A 19,874-nucleotide genomic window follows, 5' to 3' on the forward strand; every position below is an offset into this window, starting at 1 on the left:
AAAACTATACCGCTGAAAATATTTAAGTAAAACAAGGGAAAAACAGAAGTTACAGCTGGTGGAGAGTGGTGAGGTTCCCAAGTTCTTTGGGTACTGAACCCGATAATCGGTTTGCCTGAAGGGCGCTGCAGTAACAACAGTTGATTGATTGTAAAACAGAAAAGAAAAAAAAAAAAAAAAACTTTTGAATGCTAAGTTACGCCATGAGAACAAGAGAATAAGCGAATACACTATTTACATTATCTCCAACTTCATAGAACCCCATTCCTGAGGTATTGTACCGTTGAGATAGTTACGGGTGAGATCACTGTGACAAAGATCGAGATGAGTTTTAGTTAAGTTAGGTACTACTTTAACATAAACGAACGTGTGATGAGGAGATAGTAGTAGAACTCAAGGGAGAACGGATGATACAAGAAGCTCTTACAGTTCTTTGAGGTACGGAAGCTTAACCAACTCTGACGGGAGCACGCCTGGTAGACCCTGAGATTTAAGGACTCTGCACTCCAATGGCCAAACAAGTAGGATTTTAGAGATCAGCAGTATTCAAACCAGTTTTCGACCTAAAAAATGTATTCAGAGTTCAGACCAGCTTAATATCTACTAGCGGGGAGCAGCGGCAAAATTTAAAAATGCCATTTAGAGATACAATTTTGTTAGCTTATTTGGAGATATTAATTTTTATATTTTTAAAATAAAATAACTATAACTAGATTATTATGAATAATAAACAATCACGTAGAATTAGTCTTGAACCGATTGTTTAATTGGATGGAATCATAAACCTTATTATATTAAAAACAATAGTCAAAATAATACTAATTCATTTTTATGTTAATAAGTTAAACATTTTTAATTAATATTATCTTATTTATAAAACATGATAAAAAATACAAGAAAGATAAAAAATTATATATTTCATAAAATGTTTGGTTCCAGACCTGAATCAATTCTAGACAAGTAAGAATGAGAATCAATTCAATAATTAATCAAGACAAAATTATGGAACAAAAACCATTATAATTATGTTCAATCAATTTAGCTCCATCAAGATAGACCCAACCCATTAGTTCAGCCCTAGTTTTTCTTAAATAAATAAATAAAAGTCTATTGAGATGGGACTAGTATAGGCTATCTTGAACTAGACTCGACCAATTGACAACACTAAATATTGGGCTCAAAGGAAGAAAATAATTTGTTAGTAAATTAAATATAGATAAATAAATAATTTAGTAAAATAAATAAATAAATGTTTTATTGGAATCTATCTCTAAATGTCACATCTCTTTTATTCTACCAATTTATTTTATTAAAATAAACAATTTATTTAATTTTATTAAATAAATAAATGTTTAGATAATAATAATAATAAAATAAATAAATGAATAAGTAAAAGTTGAGATAGAGAAAATGAGAGAGAGAGTTGAGAAAGAAGAGGAATGGCATTTTATTTATAGGATGTCATAATCATAAATAATTGTAAGTGGTACTATTAGAATTCTCAAATGCCATTGAATCAATTATATAAGGAGATTTGTCTTATATGTGACGTTATTGTAATTTTTGAATATTATAGAAGCAATTATATATGGAGGTTTGTCTTATTTGTAACATCCTTGTAACTTTCTAGACAAAGAGAGGTGGGAGAAATGAGAGAATAAAGAAGAAAAGGGAGAGAGAGAGAGAGAGGCGTGTCAATAATTTAGAGAACAAAAAACATGTAAATGTCAACGCCCCAATGTTGTCGTACACCCTCCCAATGCTTTAAGTATATAGATAACTAAAGTCAAACGAATAGGGGCATTCTACAATATGAATGTTTTTGTTTTCATTTGTTTTTGGAATCGTCACATTAGAAAAAACAAAACACATGTCCTTTAATTCTGTTTTTGTTTTCAAAAGGAAAAACAAGTTGGTTTTATGTCAAAAAACAGTATGTGTTTTTGAAACCAACAAAATATTGTTTTTTACTTTTTAATACAAAAACAAAATTTTTAGTATAGAAAGTAGATGATTTATGGAACATGAAGTTCAATATTTAGATAAAAATATGTTTTTGAAATCAGATTCAAGAACATGTTTTTCTATTTTAGTTTTGAAAACAGAAAACAAACACAACCAGATATTTTTGATTTATTTTTGGAACCCACAACAAGAAAAACAATTCACATTGTGGAATGCCCCCTACATAGTGCTTTTATTTTGGATAAAATACTTAAACCTCGCCTGTATATTCCGACCAACTCTTTAACCTTCCCTCCAAGTACAAAACAAAAAAAAAAAATTCCCCTTCTTGTTTTCATTGGGGTAGCGAGGGATGGCAATAGGACAGGTTTGGGGACGATTTTCTAAATTCTAGACATTACTTACCTAAACCTCTGAACCAATGTTTTTGAATTGTCATTGACCATGACAGTCTATATATTTATAAAAGTGTTTTTATAAAAGTAATTTCATAAAAACACTTTCATAAGGGTACTTTTATGAATATACTTTTATAAAAGTACTTCCGTAAAAATGATTTTATAAAAATATTTTTGCAAAAGTTCTTTCTTAAAAGTGATTTCATAAAAATACTTCAAAGTACTTTAGAGTATTGTAATAAAAGTAGTTTTATATTAAACTTGGGCAAACTGCTTTGTCCAAATTCGGTCCATTATGTGTACAAACCATTTATATTTGGACCAGTCCAAGTCCATATAATCTTTTGGACCGTCCAACCCATCCAAAAGATATTTGGACTAGATGGGGTCCAACCCGAATCCAGTCTATTGACAGCCCTAGTTAGAACATAAAAAGCTTCCTGTAAGTGCTACGTGTGTTCATCAGTACTTCAGCTGTACAAGAATGTCATCAAAATATACAATGACATGTTTGCCTAGAAAAGGCTACAAAAGTTGAGTCATAACCTTCATAAAAGTAGACGGGACATTGGACAACCCAAATGACCTAACTAGCCACTTGTACAATCCTCCATTGGTCTTGAAAGTTGTCTTTAACTCATCACTTGGCTTAAAGAGATTCTAATGTTAATCTCTTTTCAAGTCATAGTAAATACTATGGCTTGGTTGAGTTAATCCAACATCTCCCCCAATCATGATATGCAAAATCAATACTTCATTGTTATCTTGTTGATGACACAGTTGTCTGTATACATTCACCACCAGGAGTCATCCTTCTTGGGAATGAGCAAGGGAAGGATAGCACAGGGACTAAGGCCAGCTTGGCCTAATGTGTCCCTTCTTGAGTAATTCTTCCAATTGTCACCACAGCTCTACAAGTTCCCAATGGTTGAGCCTATAATGGGGTCAGTTAGGTAGGGGAGTACCTGTACGAGGTTAATCTGGTGCTGGATGTCTCATAGAGGAGGGAGGCTATCTAGTAATTCTTCAAGAAAGAGGTGTGTGTACTCATTAAGGACCAGCATTAACTTCTCTTACATTCAAACTTAGGGGTGCAACTTTTTCGGGTAAGGGTTAGGATTTTGTCAAATTTTCAATAGGCCCAATCCGAAGCCCGAACCCGAAACAGTGTAAACTATTAACTCGGGCCAACCTGACTTGCACCCCTACAAACTCATTGTAATCCATTAGAGTGATTGCAATACTACAAGTTTTCTATTGACCTCACTGGAGTCACAACAACCTAAGTATATACTTCACGTCTCCCTTGGTGAAACTATAGGTGTTGGCCCTCCCGTTATACTACCAGGGCCTCACTAGAAGCAAATGGCAAGCATCCATATGTATTATTACATCACACCAAACCTTTTTAGTGTATGACTTACTCATTGAGAAGTTTATTAAACATCACTTTGCGAATTTCACTTTAGCTCCTTTTCTTTAACTAGTTAAGAGAGTATGGCTGGGATGTGCACTGGTAGGAAGTTGAAACTTTTAAACGGCTTCCTATAAAACAGCATTATGGCACTTGCCTCCATGGGCCGGAGATGTGCACTTGGGTTTATAGTCATTCCATGGGCCGGAGATAACACCGAGTAGAGAAGAGAAAGGCAAAATCATGCATATTTTTTTTTAAGGAATACATGTCTAACGGAGGGGTAATAATACCGTCCATGTTATTTGCAATGTTAAAGACTCAAAAGACGTGTGGCATTGTTTTATTGGGTAAGTAGAGAGAATTGTAGAATTGAGTTGGTAGGAAATCCGGGCGCGAGGGATCAACCTCATAGCTTAAGGGCCACGAAGGAAGATTCTTCTCCTATGAACCCATTTGCAATTGAATAACTTTTTAATTCTACTTAACTAGTCAACAAAGTCTTCAGGGTGTAGCATTCCAACAAACTCAATAATCTCTCACTTGATTCGACAATCATAGTGTCACAGTAGGGCTTTTATAGTGATTGCATTATGTTTGGCGTGATAACAGTCTAACTCTGGAAATTGCCAAGTGGATGATGTTGAGGCATTGCCATACTCATCCATGCGATGTCAATGGGGTGAGTGAGATAAGGAAGGGGAACTGGGGAAGGGACAGGTGAGACCTTTTGGAAGTCCTCCTATAATAAAGCTCATGAACCAAGTTGGTAAGACCTGATTGAAATCTGGTCCAATCTTTTGTCGATGTTGGTGATGTAGTTCTCAAGGTCCTACATCGAGGGGTTGTTCCTCTACAAGTCTCAAACAAAACTCTCTTTGGTATCGTTTCCTCTCTATGCCCATATGCCATTAGCTCAGATACCAGGAGGTGTGGTCGGTAGTTCCAAAATGGAGTATCTCTCTCAAAGAACAATTGATGACAACATAAATACTACGACCATCAAGGACTAAAGCAGATAGTAATGTGATCCTCTTGGTTTCATAGCTCGTTGAGGTTAGCGACCTTAGACCTTAGTCACTACTTCATGCATGTAGGGGTACTAAGGGTTTGGTCTCCATGGCTATGTAACAAGTCCAACAGTAGGGAATATGGGGAAATGAAACAAACTTCAACAAGGAGTATTCTTCTGCAAAATAGTTTGACTTATGTATATATATATAAAGTCAAAGGTGTGGTTACAACAATCAAACACCAGAAGCTCAAAATGGAAATTGACACTTGATAAAGTCAAACACATGATCTTGTTCATTCCTCTCTAACCCTTTTCTTTCTCATTGTTTTCTCATATCCTTCCTGACATTGTGCATCAATCATTAATCTATCTTAGTTTTTCATCTCACTGCCACTCTTACATTTGTCCACTAAAAATTTGGGTAACAACTTGAAGGGGCACTCATGCCAGAAGCTTTAATATAAGTAGCAACTTGTGAAGGTTTATAGGTTCCTGATTTGTGCAATAACGACTATGGTGGCTTCACAAAGGATAAAAGTGGTGTAATAGGTATTTATAGAGGATTAACTACAACATTTTTTTTTTTTATATTAGTATTAGGTAACCTATTTTATGCCCTTCTAATAAAGTCTTGTGGATTCATAACAGCTTTTTCATCAAACCAGTATATATAATAAACTGATTACCTTTAAAATCTGCCCAGGAAAATATCTTTGTTTCTCTTGGGAAATTTTGTGGAGGGCAAAACTAATATCATGTGATGTTACGTATAATTAAACAAAATGTGATGGGTTAACTAACAGAAGGATAATGCGAGTTACCCTTTTAATTTGTAATTGATTACTTCTACCCAAGTTATTTTTGCTTTTAATTTCCCCAAACTCTTTTATCCCTTTTAATTTGTTATCGATCACTTATTCAAACAAAGTGTCATATATGGTTTTTTGTACAAGTGATCTGAGCAATCTCTTTATACATACTCTCTCTCTCTCATTTTATTCCATATTTTGTATGACTTCATTTTTAATCTTGTCCTTTCAAGATTTACCATGACTCATCAATCTAAGCATTTGTATTTCTACCATACTCCTTACTAATAAGTAAGCACGTGCTTTGCACGTGGCAATATTTGACAATAATGATGATAATAATAATATGTATTCAAAATTTTCAACAATTTTTTATATTTTGTGTATAAAAATAATTCCTATTTATCACTCTTATTTTGGTATAATATAATGAATATATGATATTAGAAATGTGCCCAAATGGTTTTTACAAAATTTATTTATTTTTATAATTTTTATGTTTTTATCCTTTTTTAATTTTATTATTTAATTATGACATCAAGGGTTAACACATTTGAGCTAAAATGTTGAACTACTGACTTACCACCAAAATTTTCTATTTCTATTTTCTATTTTTTTGTATGACATGATGGATATATAATATTAGAGATGTGCCCAAATGTCTTACTACAAAATTTCTTCATTTTTCATTTTTTTTTTGTTTTTTATCTTTTTTATATTTTGTATTATGATATAAAGGGCTGACACAATTGTCCCAAAAGGTTAAATTGGTGACCCTCTACTAGATAATAATGTAAGCTAATTTTTGCATAAGCCTTATATTTTTTGTATTCCATTTTCATCATCAATAAAACAATTCTTTTTCATCACACTTATTTTATTTAATATGATTAATTTAAAATATTAGTGAATTTTTGTATTATTTTCATTTTTTGGTTTTTATCATTTTTAAAATTTTTATTATTTAATTTTGATATCAAGGCCTGACACATTTAATCCAAAAGGTTGAATTGTTGATACACCCACAAATATGAATACAATTTCATTTTTATGGGTCAGTTTTAAATTTTGTATTTCATTTCCAACATCAATAAAAACAATCATTGTTTACCATACATCCTTATCTTTAATACATATTCCCAATTTTATACATTTTTTAAATTTTTTGTATTTATTCTCATTTTAAAAGTTTTGCTATTTAACTATGACATCATCGGTTGACCCATTTGACTTGGATGGTTGAATTACATACCCACCACCAAGATGGAAGAATGATGTCATTTTTGGGTTGGTTTTAAACATGGGTTTTATATTAATTATTAATAGTGCTAAAAGTAGATGAAATACTTTATATGAAGCAAAGAAAATAATGATAGAATTTATTAGTAAAAAAATTAGTTCAAATATAAGCTTTAATGAGATAGAATGAGAATTAATACATCAAATATAAGACTTAATGAGAGAGAATGGAATGAGGTAAAAAGCAGTTCAAATTACATTTTTTTGTCCTCACAATAAGAGTGAGAGAGCAAGTTAAAAGATAAGCACATTTTTATCATGAATACCTTGAATATAAGATTTAACGAGAGGGGTGAAAAGTAGTAGTTTAATTAAATTTTTTATCCTCATAATTAGAGAGGGACCAAGTTCAAAGATAGGGGTATTTTAATCAAACAAAATTTATACACTTTCATTCATAATTTTAATAGTAGCATAGATTTTTTTAACTGCCCAAACTTTTATTTTACAAAATTGTCCTTTTAGATGAAGTAATATTCTCCAATCACAAAAGACTAGGGGTGATCATTTCAGCCTGGCCCGGAAATTCCAGGCTTGGGCTTGGGTTTTGTGTTCGGGCCCGGGCCCACATCAGGCCCGCAAATTTTAGTGTCAGGCTTGGACTTAATACTTCAAGCCTGGCCCGGCCCACATATATTTAAACTTACATATTTTGTGTATAATGTATACATGTTATTTTACATTATATTATATATAAATATTATAACATAACATGTATAATATATAAAATAAAGTTTATATGCATGTTATGTCATTTAATATAAAATATTTTAGATATGTAATGTTTTATATATGAAAGACATTGGCCCAGAATCAGGCCCGACCCAGTCCAAGCCCGTGTAGACATAGGCTATGGCTTATGTTACAGGCCCAAAGCCCCAAGCCAGGCCGGGCCTGAGCCTAAGCTATAGCCCTTATCATAAGTGCAAACCCCGGCCCGGCTCAGCCCATGATCACCCCTACACTGGAAAATGTGACATTAAGTTATCTTTTATGTTGTGTTTGGTTTGAAAGAATTTAAAAGGTAGGGAAAGAACCATTTTTCCCTACCTTTTCTTTCAAACCAAACATAGCCTACTTAGTCTCCAATCCTAAGTTTACCTTGGTTTGCATTCCTATTAATTATTATTATTATTATTATTATTATTATTATTATTATTATACATTGTACATATTTCATTTTAGTTCTACTTATTTTGGAACCTTTTGTTTCTAATGTATATGTCTACAAACCTAGTTTTACATTAAATCTTTTGTTAGTTTCATCAATTAAAACCATGTCATCAACAAACATCAAACACCATGGGATCTCCTTTTGAATAAAAAAAAATCATCTATAAGTAGTACAAAAATGCCTTAAAGATGGTTCCTTTACGTATTTGGAGTGTTTCCTTTTATTGAAATATGTCAAAAAAAAAGTTTTTAGAGGTATTTTGGTCAATAGACACTCCAATATTGTAATTCATGAACAAATTAAAAATTTGAGTGTTTAAAATAATAAGATCATCATTTTTTAATAGGTTATTAATGGAAAGTATCTATTGTATACTTTAAGTCAGAATCTAGTAAGCATAACATTATAAGCGCACAACATTATTAATCTTTTTTAACCATAAACTTCATAGCCCTTTATCAGAATATCATCTCCCTTTGTGTGTGTGGTTTTATCTTATTTTGCTTTCTGTCCCCCATTTTTCATTCCCCCTTGAATTACAATACATTTCATATAAATTTTTGGGTAAATTGCCGAAACATCCTTTGAAGTTTTTGACAGTTGCTGAAATTTTCTCTGAAATTTGGTAATTACAATCATCTCCCCTTAACTTTTTTAATATATTTGCAAGTAAATCCCCTTTGTTAGAATCTTCTAAAAAAGAGGTACAAAATGTCCAAAATACATATACAATTACTATTGAGGTTGATTTCTATAGAAAAAAAAACAATACAAACTTTATAAACAATAAAAATAGAGAATTTAAAATAATAGCTTTAGATTTGAGTGATTGATATGAAGGTCAAGTTTGAAAATAAATCTATTTTGGAAAAGAGATTGGAAGGGTTTGAACTAGCAATTCATATGAAGAGAAAATTTGGAAAATAAACATTGTGGCCTGAAGTAACTGTATGGGTATTTGAACATTTTCATGCCTCTTTTTAGAAGATTATAACAAAGGGGGTCTACTTGCGGCTATGACAGAGGGCTTAGGGAAGGTGATTGCAATTACCAAACTAACAGGGGAGGTTTCAGCAACAACCAAAAACTTCAGGAGAAGTTTCAGCAATTTACCCCAAATTTTGTATTTTTTTTCTCTTCAAGATATCTGTCTTCCATTTCAATTTCACTGTCCAAATATGAAATGTCATTTTTTTGCCTTGCACAAGTAAAACATTAGAGGATTTGAGCTCCTTCTATTCCACTCATGACTTGAGTCATTAACAAATTATCCTACTTGCCCTCTTTTAATTTCTTGCTTTCCAAAGATCTTTAGGAAAGGTTTCCATTAGCCCCTCCATTTACTCAACGCTTCACTTCTTTCTCTATTATTCTTAACCAATTTACATTGACATTACTGATGAGAGATCCATTTCAGCATTGACGTCACACTATGGAGAATCAAGGTACCTTCTTCCAATATTGAAGTCAACTGATGTACACAATAAGAGTATGATTTGCTGTATGGCCTATCGATTACTGAGTTTAAGTTCTTAGAAAAACCAAAGACAAATTATTTTGGGCTTGAATTACTTTTTCAGGTACTTGCAACAATAATAGGTGAAATATCAATTTGAACATTTCTGATAGTTGGTTTTCATGAGAAATACAAAATTAAATATTCCAAATTCGCCTTATTCGCTTCATTTCTACGTATTTGCTATCATTTTAGTCATAGATATAATATAGCCGAGGTCTCTCAAAGTGGGTATTTCTTTTCTTTGACTTGGGGCTCTTATATGGGATTTCTTTTCTATTTTTCATGATTTTTATTTATTTTAATACTGATATTGGAATAAATTAAATTACATCCTAAGCCCTGTCATGCACAACTATTACTTAGAATATAATTTATCAACTCTTATTTTCAACCAAGTTTGATTATATTTGGTATCATTGTTGTTTTTATCTGGGTTAATCAATATATCTACCTGAAACCTTTTGGATTGATCAATACAAATTAGTGAGAATGATTATACTTCATAAGAAAGTCACTTCAGCTAGAATGATTATACTTAACTGCTTTGGGACAGGTAAGTTTTAACCAGTAAATGGCACACATTTTTAAAATATGCTTATTGGGGGTATTCATGGTCCAGTTGGTGCATTTTAGAAAGAATCTCATACCATAAGATACGATTACGGTTTGGTACAATTTCTAATATGATCTACGCCACTCAATTAGGCTAAACCCAATTAGAATTAAAGCCCAAACAACATACATGCTTGCATAAATAATAAATAAACTTTTAATATAAAATAATCAAAACATCATCATTGGTACACTATATAAGAATCAAATTTGGTTATAATGATATATTTTTGAGACCCCAAGGTCAATTCCATTAATCGTCCAAAGTAGTTAGATTCAGTTTAAACTATTTGAGAGTTTAGATAGAGTTTATGATACTGAATGATACCGAAAGAGCCTTGACCAATCAAATTTCTCCGTGAATATTCCCTTATTGGTCATATTTGTTGATATATATATATATGATGTTGGCACATTCGGTTGGGCCAATGGCGAGCCTATACGCATTAGGCGGCTAAGCATAGAGTGGAACCAATCGGGTCACGGGTAGAGCTGAAGTTAGTACCTCGCGTTGGATCAATCAGGGCCCATGCTAGGTTGGGCTTGGCAGGCCTCGCAGAGCCAATCGTGCGCCCTCACCTGGTGCTCCCAAATGATCACGCCCTCAGTACGAACTACATCCAAACCATCCGATGTCACCTGCCCCTGGCGGCCTTAAGTATAAATAGGAGGCAATCCCCTCCAGGTAAAGGATTGAATACTCCAGCTCTCTAGCTCACTCTTAAGATTACTTGCTCTCCTGTGACCTCGTCTGCGTGTTCGCATCTCAGACCTCGTCCACCTCGTACTCTCTTACTAACTTGACCATCGGAGTTCTCGCCCCGGGTCTTCACCCGAGGCCTCTGACATTTTTCTTCCCTGCAAAACCGATACTGGGATCCTCATCCACCTCGAGTATCGAACACAACAGATATCGGACCTCGGACCATAGATCTCCCTGATCTCAGACTCCACTCCTCAGCCACACCTGTCCTGAGACTTCTAGTACCTCGGGTCTACTTGGACTTGGGGGTGAATTGACAGTGTTGACCACGGCCAATCTGAGCATCAACAATTGGCGCTGTCTATGGGAATGTCGCTAAGACTTCCTTCAATCTAACTTGCAATAAAGACTTCCTTCAACATGATATGAAACACCAGGAATGCCCAGAACTTAGTCACCAACAAGCAATTCCAAGAGGTCCTAGACCGATTGGACCACCTCGTCGGCGTGTTAAGGTGTGTCCCCAGGCAGGAAGCCGCCCCGCCCGGGCATCGGGCTAGTGGGGGTAGTGCGAGTCTGCGGACCCGCTAGCCCTTAGCTCCACTGACTCCCACCAGGCCGAGCCCTCTGAACCTGGTAGCAACCGACGTGTGAGCCAACCCCCTCGGCATGCAAGACCTCTCAGTCGAAGGGAGAATGAATCAGTATGGTGTTGCAACCAACGTCAAAGCCAAGGGTACCGCTGCCGACAAGAAACACCACCTCCATCTCGCACCTTGCACCTTCGAGACTACCTCGACGACAGATGGGCCAAAAGGAACTGAGACGTAGCCAGCCCGTCCCACCGACGAGGAGAATGGGATGAAGCCGAGGTACCCACTGGTGAGCAGATCACCGATATACAGGCACAACTCAACGTGGTGAAGGACGAACTTCGGCAAGTCAAGAAGAGCTGAGGTGACACCTCGACAAGACAGTATCCCTCCACTAGGATGGGTGCCTTCACTGCCACCATCACCTCGGAGCCTCTTCCACAACATTTTAAAGCCCCCATACTAGAGACTTACGAAGGCAACTCAAATCTAGACTAGAACCTAGAGAGCTTCTGGGTACTCATGCTCTTGTATGGGTACTCTGACACATAGATGTGTCGAGCCTTCCAGGCAACTCTCAAGGGGGCAGCTCAGCATTGGTTCTCCAGGCTCCAGCCTTGAAGGCACAGACGTACATCGCCACAGAGGAAGCCTCGGTCAGCGAGCCCCGAGGTGGAGAGGCTGACCTCTACCATGGCAACCACCGACATGAAGATAACTGCGGTGACGACACCAACAGGAAGCCACCGGTCTCATCCTATGACGAGTACACGCTGCTTAACTCCACCCGAGCACACATCCTCATGCAAGTAGGAGGGGAGGAGTATGTAAAGTGGCCTAGGAAGAGAAAGAGGAACCCTAAGAGGGGTGACCCAACAAAATACTACATGTTTCACTATGGCATCAACCACGACACCAAGGAGTGCTACGACCTTCAAGATGAGATTGAGTCGCTCATCCGACCTCATCACCTCACCCAATAGCAACGGTTGCAATCAGTCATCACCAACGTTTCGGCCTTGGCTGTACCCGCAAGCCGAACTATGTAACCTCAAGAGCTCGACTTCGGCCAACCATGTACACATTTTGTAATAAAGCAAGTTTCTCTTACCTCGCCTCAAACCCTCAACGTATACATTCTTGTCTCGACCGAGCACCCTTCCGCAGCATACAACCTCAGTCCAAGGCACACAACCCTAGGAGGTAGTACGCCTAGTCGCCAGGTCCCCCACCTTGCTATACAGCCTGGCCACGGTATACAACCTTTGCCAAGGTTATACACTTAGACCAGACGTCGGCCCAAGGCATATGGCCCGCTGGAGGTCACACTCTTGCTCATCCCTTCTGAGAGGGAACCTATTGGACCTCAACTGCAACTAACGAGTCAGCCCTTAATTTTGGCTTCAACCTCGGAGAGACCCTCCAAATGAGTGAGTCCTCATCCAAGATCAAGAAGTGGCATCGACCCACTGCTCAACTCAATTCATGGTAGAACAGACATGCTGAAGGCGACAACACCACCTTGTTGAGACCAGTGCAGTCCATGGCACCGGATGAGCTCTACGCAGCCCTGGCTAGATGCGGTTTCATGTGCCCTATTCCCCATAAGATGGGTAGCCAGGACAGAAATGGCGTGTGCCTCCCTCTCTTCACTAAGGAAGGGGGTCCCGGATTTTTGGCGGCGAAGCTGGGCCTTGGCCTTACCTACCTGGGCAATTGAGCATATGGGTTATTGAACGATGAATTTTTGCAACTTGTGACCTTTCGGAAGGGGGTACCGACCCCTACATGAAACACAAGAAGAAATGCAACCGCAAAAAGGCATAAGATACACAACTTGGGGACCTCTTCGGTAGCAGGCAGCCACCTTGGCTCCACAATAGCGCGGCAAGGGAAAGAGGATAGTAACCCTGACCGTCCCGACGGTTCACCTTGGCACGTGACCTCAATCACCTCGAAGGTCCACCTCGGCCTCGTCTAAGGGAATAAGTGTCAGGCTAACTTTCTAAAGCGAACGTCTAACGAGCCACTTTGGATTATTTTTTGTCTACTTGTAACATTTGAAAGGGAAGGGGCATAGACCACTCGATAAAAAAAGAGAAAGAGGAAGAAGAAAAGAAAGACAAAGGCACAAAGTATACAAAAAGTTCTCATTCCCCTTCACAACTCAACTTATAAAATTTTTGGCATTCAAGGCCAAGCACATTTATAACAGAGATAGAAACAAGAACTAAAGTCGGCTAGGCCTCGCCCTCGGTTGGAGGAATGGTAGGATCCTCAATGCTTGCGTCTGCAACTTTGGTGGGAACTTCAGCCTTGTCCTCCGAGGACGAGAGAGTCAAGGAGCACCTGCAACTGGTCAATGGGAAAGTCTGGCACCATCTTCAAAAGAGCCTTCTTGGTGTCGTCAATCCCCTCCAAGTAGGTTGCGGATCTATAGTGCGCCCAGGTACTGTTGGTACTCCAGTGTCTGTTGTCAAACAACGATAGCATCTCAGTATTTTGCCTCAACCTCAGCCTTTGACCTCCTTAATCGGTCCTCAGCTCTAGCGATGAGAGCCTTCTCGGCATTTAAGTCATCTTTCAGCGTCTATCGGAGCAGCTTCTCCTCTTTCAACAACATGAGGGTCTCGTCTAGGTTGCACTTCGTTGAAGCCACCCACACCTGAAGCTGTTTATTCTTCTTCTCAAGTCGAGTCGCATGCTCGAGAAGGAGGCGGAGGCAATCATCGAGGCTGACATAGTGACGGCAGACCTGCACCAAGCACACCATTAGTAAAGACAATAAAAGCTAGCAAGCAGCACGTCAAAAAGAGAAGGAAACTCACCTCGGCCAAGAAGTCCATCCCCTCGTCGACGATGGCAATGGGGTCTGTCTGCATCATGTCTAAGCGGTCCCCCGGAGGGACCATCCCCTTGACAAGGGCTGTGTCGATTCCCTCGGTATCAATGGAGTCCCCCTCGCGGACGCCCCACTTTGGGTAGTGGAGACAGTTCAGGCGCTCCCCCCTTGTTGGGCTTGGAAGTGGAGGGAGGAGAAAATGAGGGCCTAGCAGCAAGCCCTTCGCAGGCAGTCTACTCGGAGTAGTAGGAGCCCCTTTCCTCGGCACACCGCCCTTGGCTGGGCTGTCCCTGTGCACATGCCTCTTTGCGGGAGGTGCTGGTGGCACCTTGGTTGGCCTTTTCTAGCTAGTCTTCTTTGGCTAATCCTTCTCGGCCTTCTTCTTCCCTCTGTTGGCCCCACCAGCAGGGGCCTATGGACATGGGGTCCCTCTGGCGGGCGTGGACCCCTTCTCCACCCTTGTGGTGGTACCACAACCACTCTCCTCGGAGTCTGCCCCCCCGAGATGTCCTCTACTTGGCCATTCTTCCTGGTCAAGGCACTCTCTAGTAGCAGTCTTTTGGCATCCACATGCATCTCTACAAGAAAATAGCACCAAACAAAACGCAAGAAGACGAGGACGAAAGAGATGAAGGCGAGCAACTGAAACCGAGGGCTCTAGGGAAGCAAGAAACTCTTGGAAGCAAAGGCACTAGTGAACAAGTGATGGCCGAAGCCGAGGCCCCTATTTAAAGAAAAATGGATGGCCCAGATCACGCGGGATCCAACGACTGATGAACAACCACCTTTGATGCCTATCCGCTGACCGACACGCGTGGCCTACCTCGGGTAGATGAAACGATGTTTGGCAAACCAAAGCACCTCCTCACTGTGACTCACTAGTCAGCCCAACCGTGTTGACTTAGCATAACCGTGGTCTGGTTCACTCGTGTCCCATTTTCCCTACGGCAATTACTCAGCAACCTGTTGAGGACTCGGCCCCCAACTCGCCTATTCGGGGACTCCCGACCAATGTGACCCGTATCTGGCTCCGGGAACTACTTTCTTCATGACCCACGACACTGCATAAAGAGACTCCCTTACAAAGCAACCAAGTCACCAGCTCGGGTACCCTTGTGCTTCCTCCTCGGCACCCTTAGCCGAAGACAAGGCCTCGCGAGATGCACCCAACATTCACAAGACTAGGGGGCAAACCTCCCTTTCGCCCACCTTGCGCCATAGAAAACTTAGAGCCGAAGCCATGGCCCCCCTCTACAGGTGCAACTGAGTCGAGGCCCTGCATTAGCTTCGGTCATCCTCACAATTCAAAGGCATACTAACGCCACCATAGGCCACGATGCGCACATGTCCATCGATGCCTCCTAGTACGAGACAATGCACTCCCTTCGGCCGAAATTGAGGCCCCTTCTATCTCGGGCCCCCACCTGGGCCAATGGTGAGCCTACACGCGTCAAGCGGCGAAGCACAGAGTGGAACCAATCGGGTCGTGGGTAAAGCTGAAGTCAGCACCTCGCGTTGGACCAATCAAGGTGCATACTAGGCTGGGCTTGGCAAGCCTTGCAGAGCCAATTGCATGCCCTCACCTGGCACTCCCAGATGATCGTGCCCTTGGTACGAACTGCATCTAGGCTGTCCGAGGTCACCTGCCCCTTGGTGGCCTCAAGTATAAATAGGAGGTAACCCCTTCCAAGTAAAGGATCAAATACTCCAACTCTCTAGCTCACTCTTGAGATTACTTGCTCTCTTGTGACCTCGTCTGGGTGTTCTCATCTTAGACTTCGTCCACCTTGTACCCTCTTGCTAACTTGACCATCAGAGTCCTCACCTCGGGTATTCATCCAAGGCCTCTAACATTCTCCTTCCCTGTAGAATCGATATTGGGATTCTCATCCACCCTGGGTACCGGACACAGCGGATATCGGACCTCGGACCACAGATCTCCCTCATCACATCAACAATATATATATATATATATATATATATATATATATATATATATATATATATATCCTTGCCAGGGGTAAAATTTGTCCTCCATCCCCGATCCCCAATGGAGATGGGTTCCCTGCGGGGACCCAATCCCAGAATTTTTTTAGATAAAAGTATTTATTTGAAAAATAAATTTACTTAAAATAAATAAAAATTTTAAATTATAAATAATTTTTAAATATGTTTTGATATGTATAATATAAATATATAATAATATATTATTTAAATAATATATATATATATATATATATATATATATATATATACAATTGGGGTCTAGGCAGGGCGGGGACCTCAATTCCCATCCCGACCCAACCCTAATTGGGGATTCCTATTAATCCCCGTCTCAGTCCCTGCCCCACCAAAACAATCTCCATCTCTGATCCCATCAGGTCGGGGAAATCGGATCCCCGTTAAAAATGAGAAAAATTACCATTCCTAATAAAGCACTGATACTAAATAAAAAATATTGCTGTTGCTCTAACAAACATAAACAAAAAAACACTATTTTCTTTATCCGCAACATCGATGCCAAACATACACATATTACATATAAACACCTCATGCCTATTTCAAGCATCATACTCAAACTCAAGTAACAGTCATGTATTGCCAACCATTAGTCATTAATTGATTTTTTTTTTTTTTTTTTGTGGTGGTGGGGGGGTGTTCGACTCAAATACGGGGAGATTTGTAACTGATATAGAGGGGATATTGAATATCCATTTAGAGATCAAATCTGCTCCCAACAAAACGTATTCCAACACGCTTTCAACATAAATTGATACTATACATCTCATACGTAGTGGGACCATGATGACGGTGCAACTTTATCTTCATATTTGCTATGGTACTATTTATAGTGCATACGGTTAAAACAGAAAATCATAGCCGCCTTGGATCTATGCAGTAGCTTAACATTGGTGGGGTCATAGCAATATATCAAAGACTTTGACTTACTACGTGTTTGATTCTGTCGGCATTTATTGAATAAATACTGTTATATAGGCATTCCATCAATAAAGGCCTTAATCAATAAAAACCAATAGAACCAAACATACCCCAAGCAAAGGGTTACGATGCTATCGTAGCAAATGTGGATGGTATGACAATATGGCATTCAGTGAGAGAATCGTACATGATGGTGACGTGGCAAGTGGCGTTGCATTCACATTCGACGACGTTCCGAGATTCTTTGGGTGCATCAGTCTTCCATCCCGATTGACCGCTGCATGGATCCACGGTGAAGTCCCAGTCCGTCTTCCCCAGTTTGGTTGCTATCTGACGGAGAGCTTCCACTGCATCAGAAGAGTCAAAACAGTCAGCACAATATTCCTTTCAGAGAACAGAAGAGACCCAAAGGCCGTGGGAGTAGTGATTTGTTCCATTTTTCTTTTCCAGATTGCTATGTTACCCAAAATTAATTTCGTATTTTCGACTTTTTAGCTTTACACGTTAATTTGTACTTCTCAAAGTTCCTCCAGCAGCAATAGAAAATAGAAAAGAAAAAGAAAGCAAGAAAAGCCTGTCAATCACCAAGGTTGTGTTTGGTAACATTGCTGTTTCTATCGGAATTGTTTTAGGTTAAAATCTGATTTGATGAAAAAAATGCATAAGGGAATTGACATTTCAGATAGAAACTGCAGTCTGTAATAATCAGCAAAAGCGTTTCCGGTAAAAACAACAATGCATGAAATACAACCCAAATAAGCAGATCAATTGAAAAGCAAAGAAGGGTTATGGGTTATTGCTGTTTTAGGCCAGAATTAAAATCAAAGTGATAATTATTTCGATCACCAAATGAAACAAAATTTAGGTAGGTTGTTTATAGAATGATTCTTGAGGAAGAAGAGGAAGAGGAGATGTATAGTTCTATTTTTCAAATTAAGCTGAAAAGGAAAAGGGAAAAGAATCTACTTCTTACCTTCATCAGACACGAGAGTAGGCTCTTGAGCAGCTCCGAGCTCAAGTGCCAATAAGCAGCTGAACCCAATAACCCAAACCACCAATATACGTTCCAAGATCATCTTCAGCGATCGAATTTTAGAGGAATAATCAAGGAGAACTAACCTCAAATCTTAGATTTGCTCTCGAAAAAAAGGAAGAGAACCTCAAATTCGGGGTTGTTATTGTTCTCTGAACATGCCTGAAACTTATTGATAAATCCCAAAAATCCCGGGAAGAAAAAGAAATGATGGGCCCCTCATCGCGCAAAGACCTGGTTTGTAAATAAAATCAACGCATCACATCACTATTTCTTTCTTTTTATTATTATTTCGAGTCACATTCACCAAGGTCACAGTATTAAGAGTGACAATGAAACGGGTTTCGGGCGGGGCACCGTCTCCGATAGCAAATCAGTCCCCCGCAATGTGCCATACAGCATATCCCCCCATGTATTGAGAACATCTCTCGATGATGACATCATTATTTTTAGGATTATCAAGATGTTTTTAATACACCTGGATGTTGTGGGGGGCTGATTTGAATTCACTGCCTCCTCTCTTGCCTCATCTCCAATGGTGGGATCGGACACCCCTCCTAGTCCATTGGGAATAGAGAATCTTCAAAGTTTCCCCACCCTGTGCCAATTATTTAAAAGCACAATAAATATTAGAGGTATTTGAAAAATAGGATTATAAAAATCTAAGAGTATTTTAAAAATGGGATTATTAAACCCTAAGGTTGTATTTGGTTTGAAGGAAAAAGTAGGGAAAGGAAAGGAAAGGTAGGGAAATTCATACAAGTTTTATAAAAGTTTCCCTACCTTTCTCTACTTTTTTCTTTTAAATCAAACATAGCCTTGAAAATTTGAAAAAAAAATCAGAGGTATTTTAATAATTTATCATCAGGTTTGAAATAGATTTTTAGAGAATTATATATAAATTCCATCCCCCACCCCATCCTGTCCCTAATGTGGTATCAAAAGTTGCCAGTTGTCTTTTTTTTTTTTTTGGGCCAAAAAAGAGATGCTCCGTTAAGATGAAGAATTTGTTCTAGATGATGAGTGCCACTTTTACATATTATTATATTATATTTACATGCATCATAAGCCAAATCATGGGCAAAGGTTTATTCACATAGCTTTTATATCTTTTGTATATTAAAATGGAATGTGCCAAGCTGACGCATTAAGACTTTTAACTCTTTTCGTTAACTCATCAGTATCTCTATTCCCATTTACTCTTTTAATTATCTCTTCTTATTAATTATGCCATTAACTCCCTCTCATTCCTTAACTCATGCCACTAATTCTCTCTCCTCTTGGTTACTCCATAAATTGCTTAAAATTTATTATGTAAAACATCACTATAATTGACGTTTTACATTAATTTACGATGTAAATCTCATCTCCATCCAAACATGGACAAAACTGAACTGGAAGTAATGTTTTACGCTGATAGTGTTTTACACTTCATCCAAACGCTGATAAAACCAAACCGACAATGACATTTTACACCACAAACAAACACAGCCTTAAGGACGATGCTTTCTTCTACATTCAATTCTTCATAGACAACAAATCAACTTCTAAGAATGAC

At 38.6% G+C, this 19,874-nt stretch overlaps 1 protein-coding gene across 3 annotated transcripts in view; it reads right to left on the bottom strand.

Moving 5' to 3' along the window:
• Positions 1–18,528, bottom strand: part of LOC104589773 (putative leucine-rich repeat receptor-like serine/threonine-protein kinase At3g14840) — a 36,549-nt gene extending 18,021 nt beyond the window's left edge. For 2 of the 3 annotated variants that reach the window (XM_088901240.1, XM_088901241.1), the window contains exons 1-5: positions 18,257–18,528; positions 17,471–17,630; positions 428–499; positions 239–307; positions 54–125 (exon numbers count right to left, since the gene is read on the bottom strand). In XM_088901240.1, coding sequence (XP_088757366.1) covers positions 54–125; positions 239–307; positions 428–499; positions 17,471–17,630; positions 18,257–18,359 — 476 coding nt within the window. In that variant the 5' untranslated portion in view covers positions 18,360–18,528. The remainder of the gene's footprint in view (positions 1–53; positions 126–238; positions 308–427; positions 500–17,470; positions 17,631–18,256) is intronic. The other variant, XM_010248208.3, reaches the window with a different exon arrangement.
• Between the last annotated feature and the right edge of the window lie 1,346 nt (positions 18,529–19,874).

Source organism: Nelumbo nucifera, chromosome 3 (genome assembly GCF_055504915.1).
Source record: "Nelumbo nucifera cultivar China Antique chromosome 3, China Antique-T2T, whole genome shotgun sequence".
In the NCBI taxonomy this organism is placed as follows: domain Eukaryota; kingdom Viridiplantae; phylum Streptophyta; class Magnoliopsida; order Proteales; family Nelumbonaceae; genus Nelumbo; species Nelumbo nucifera.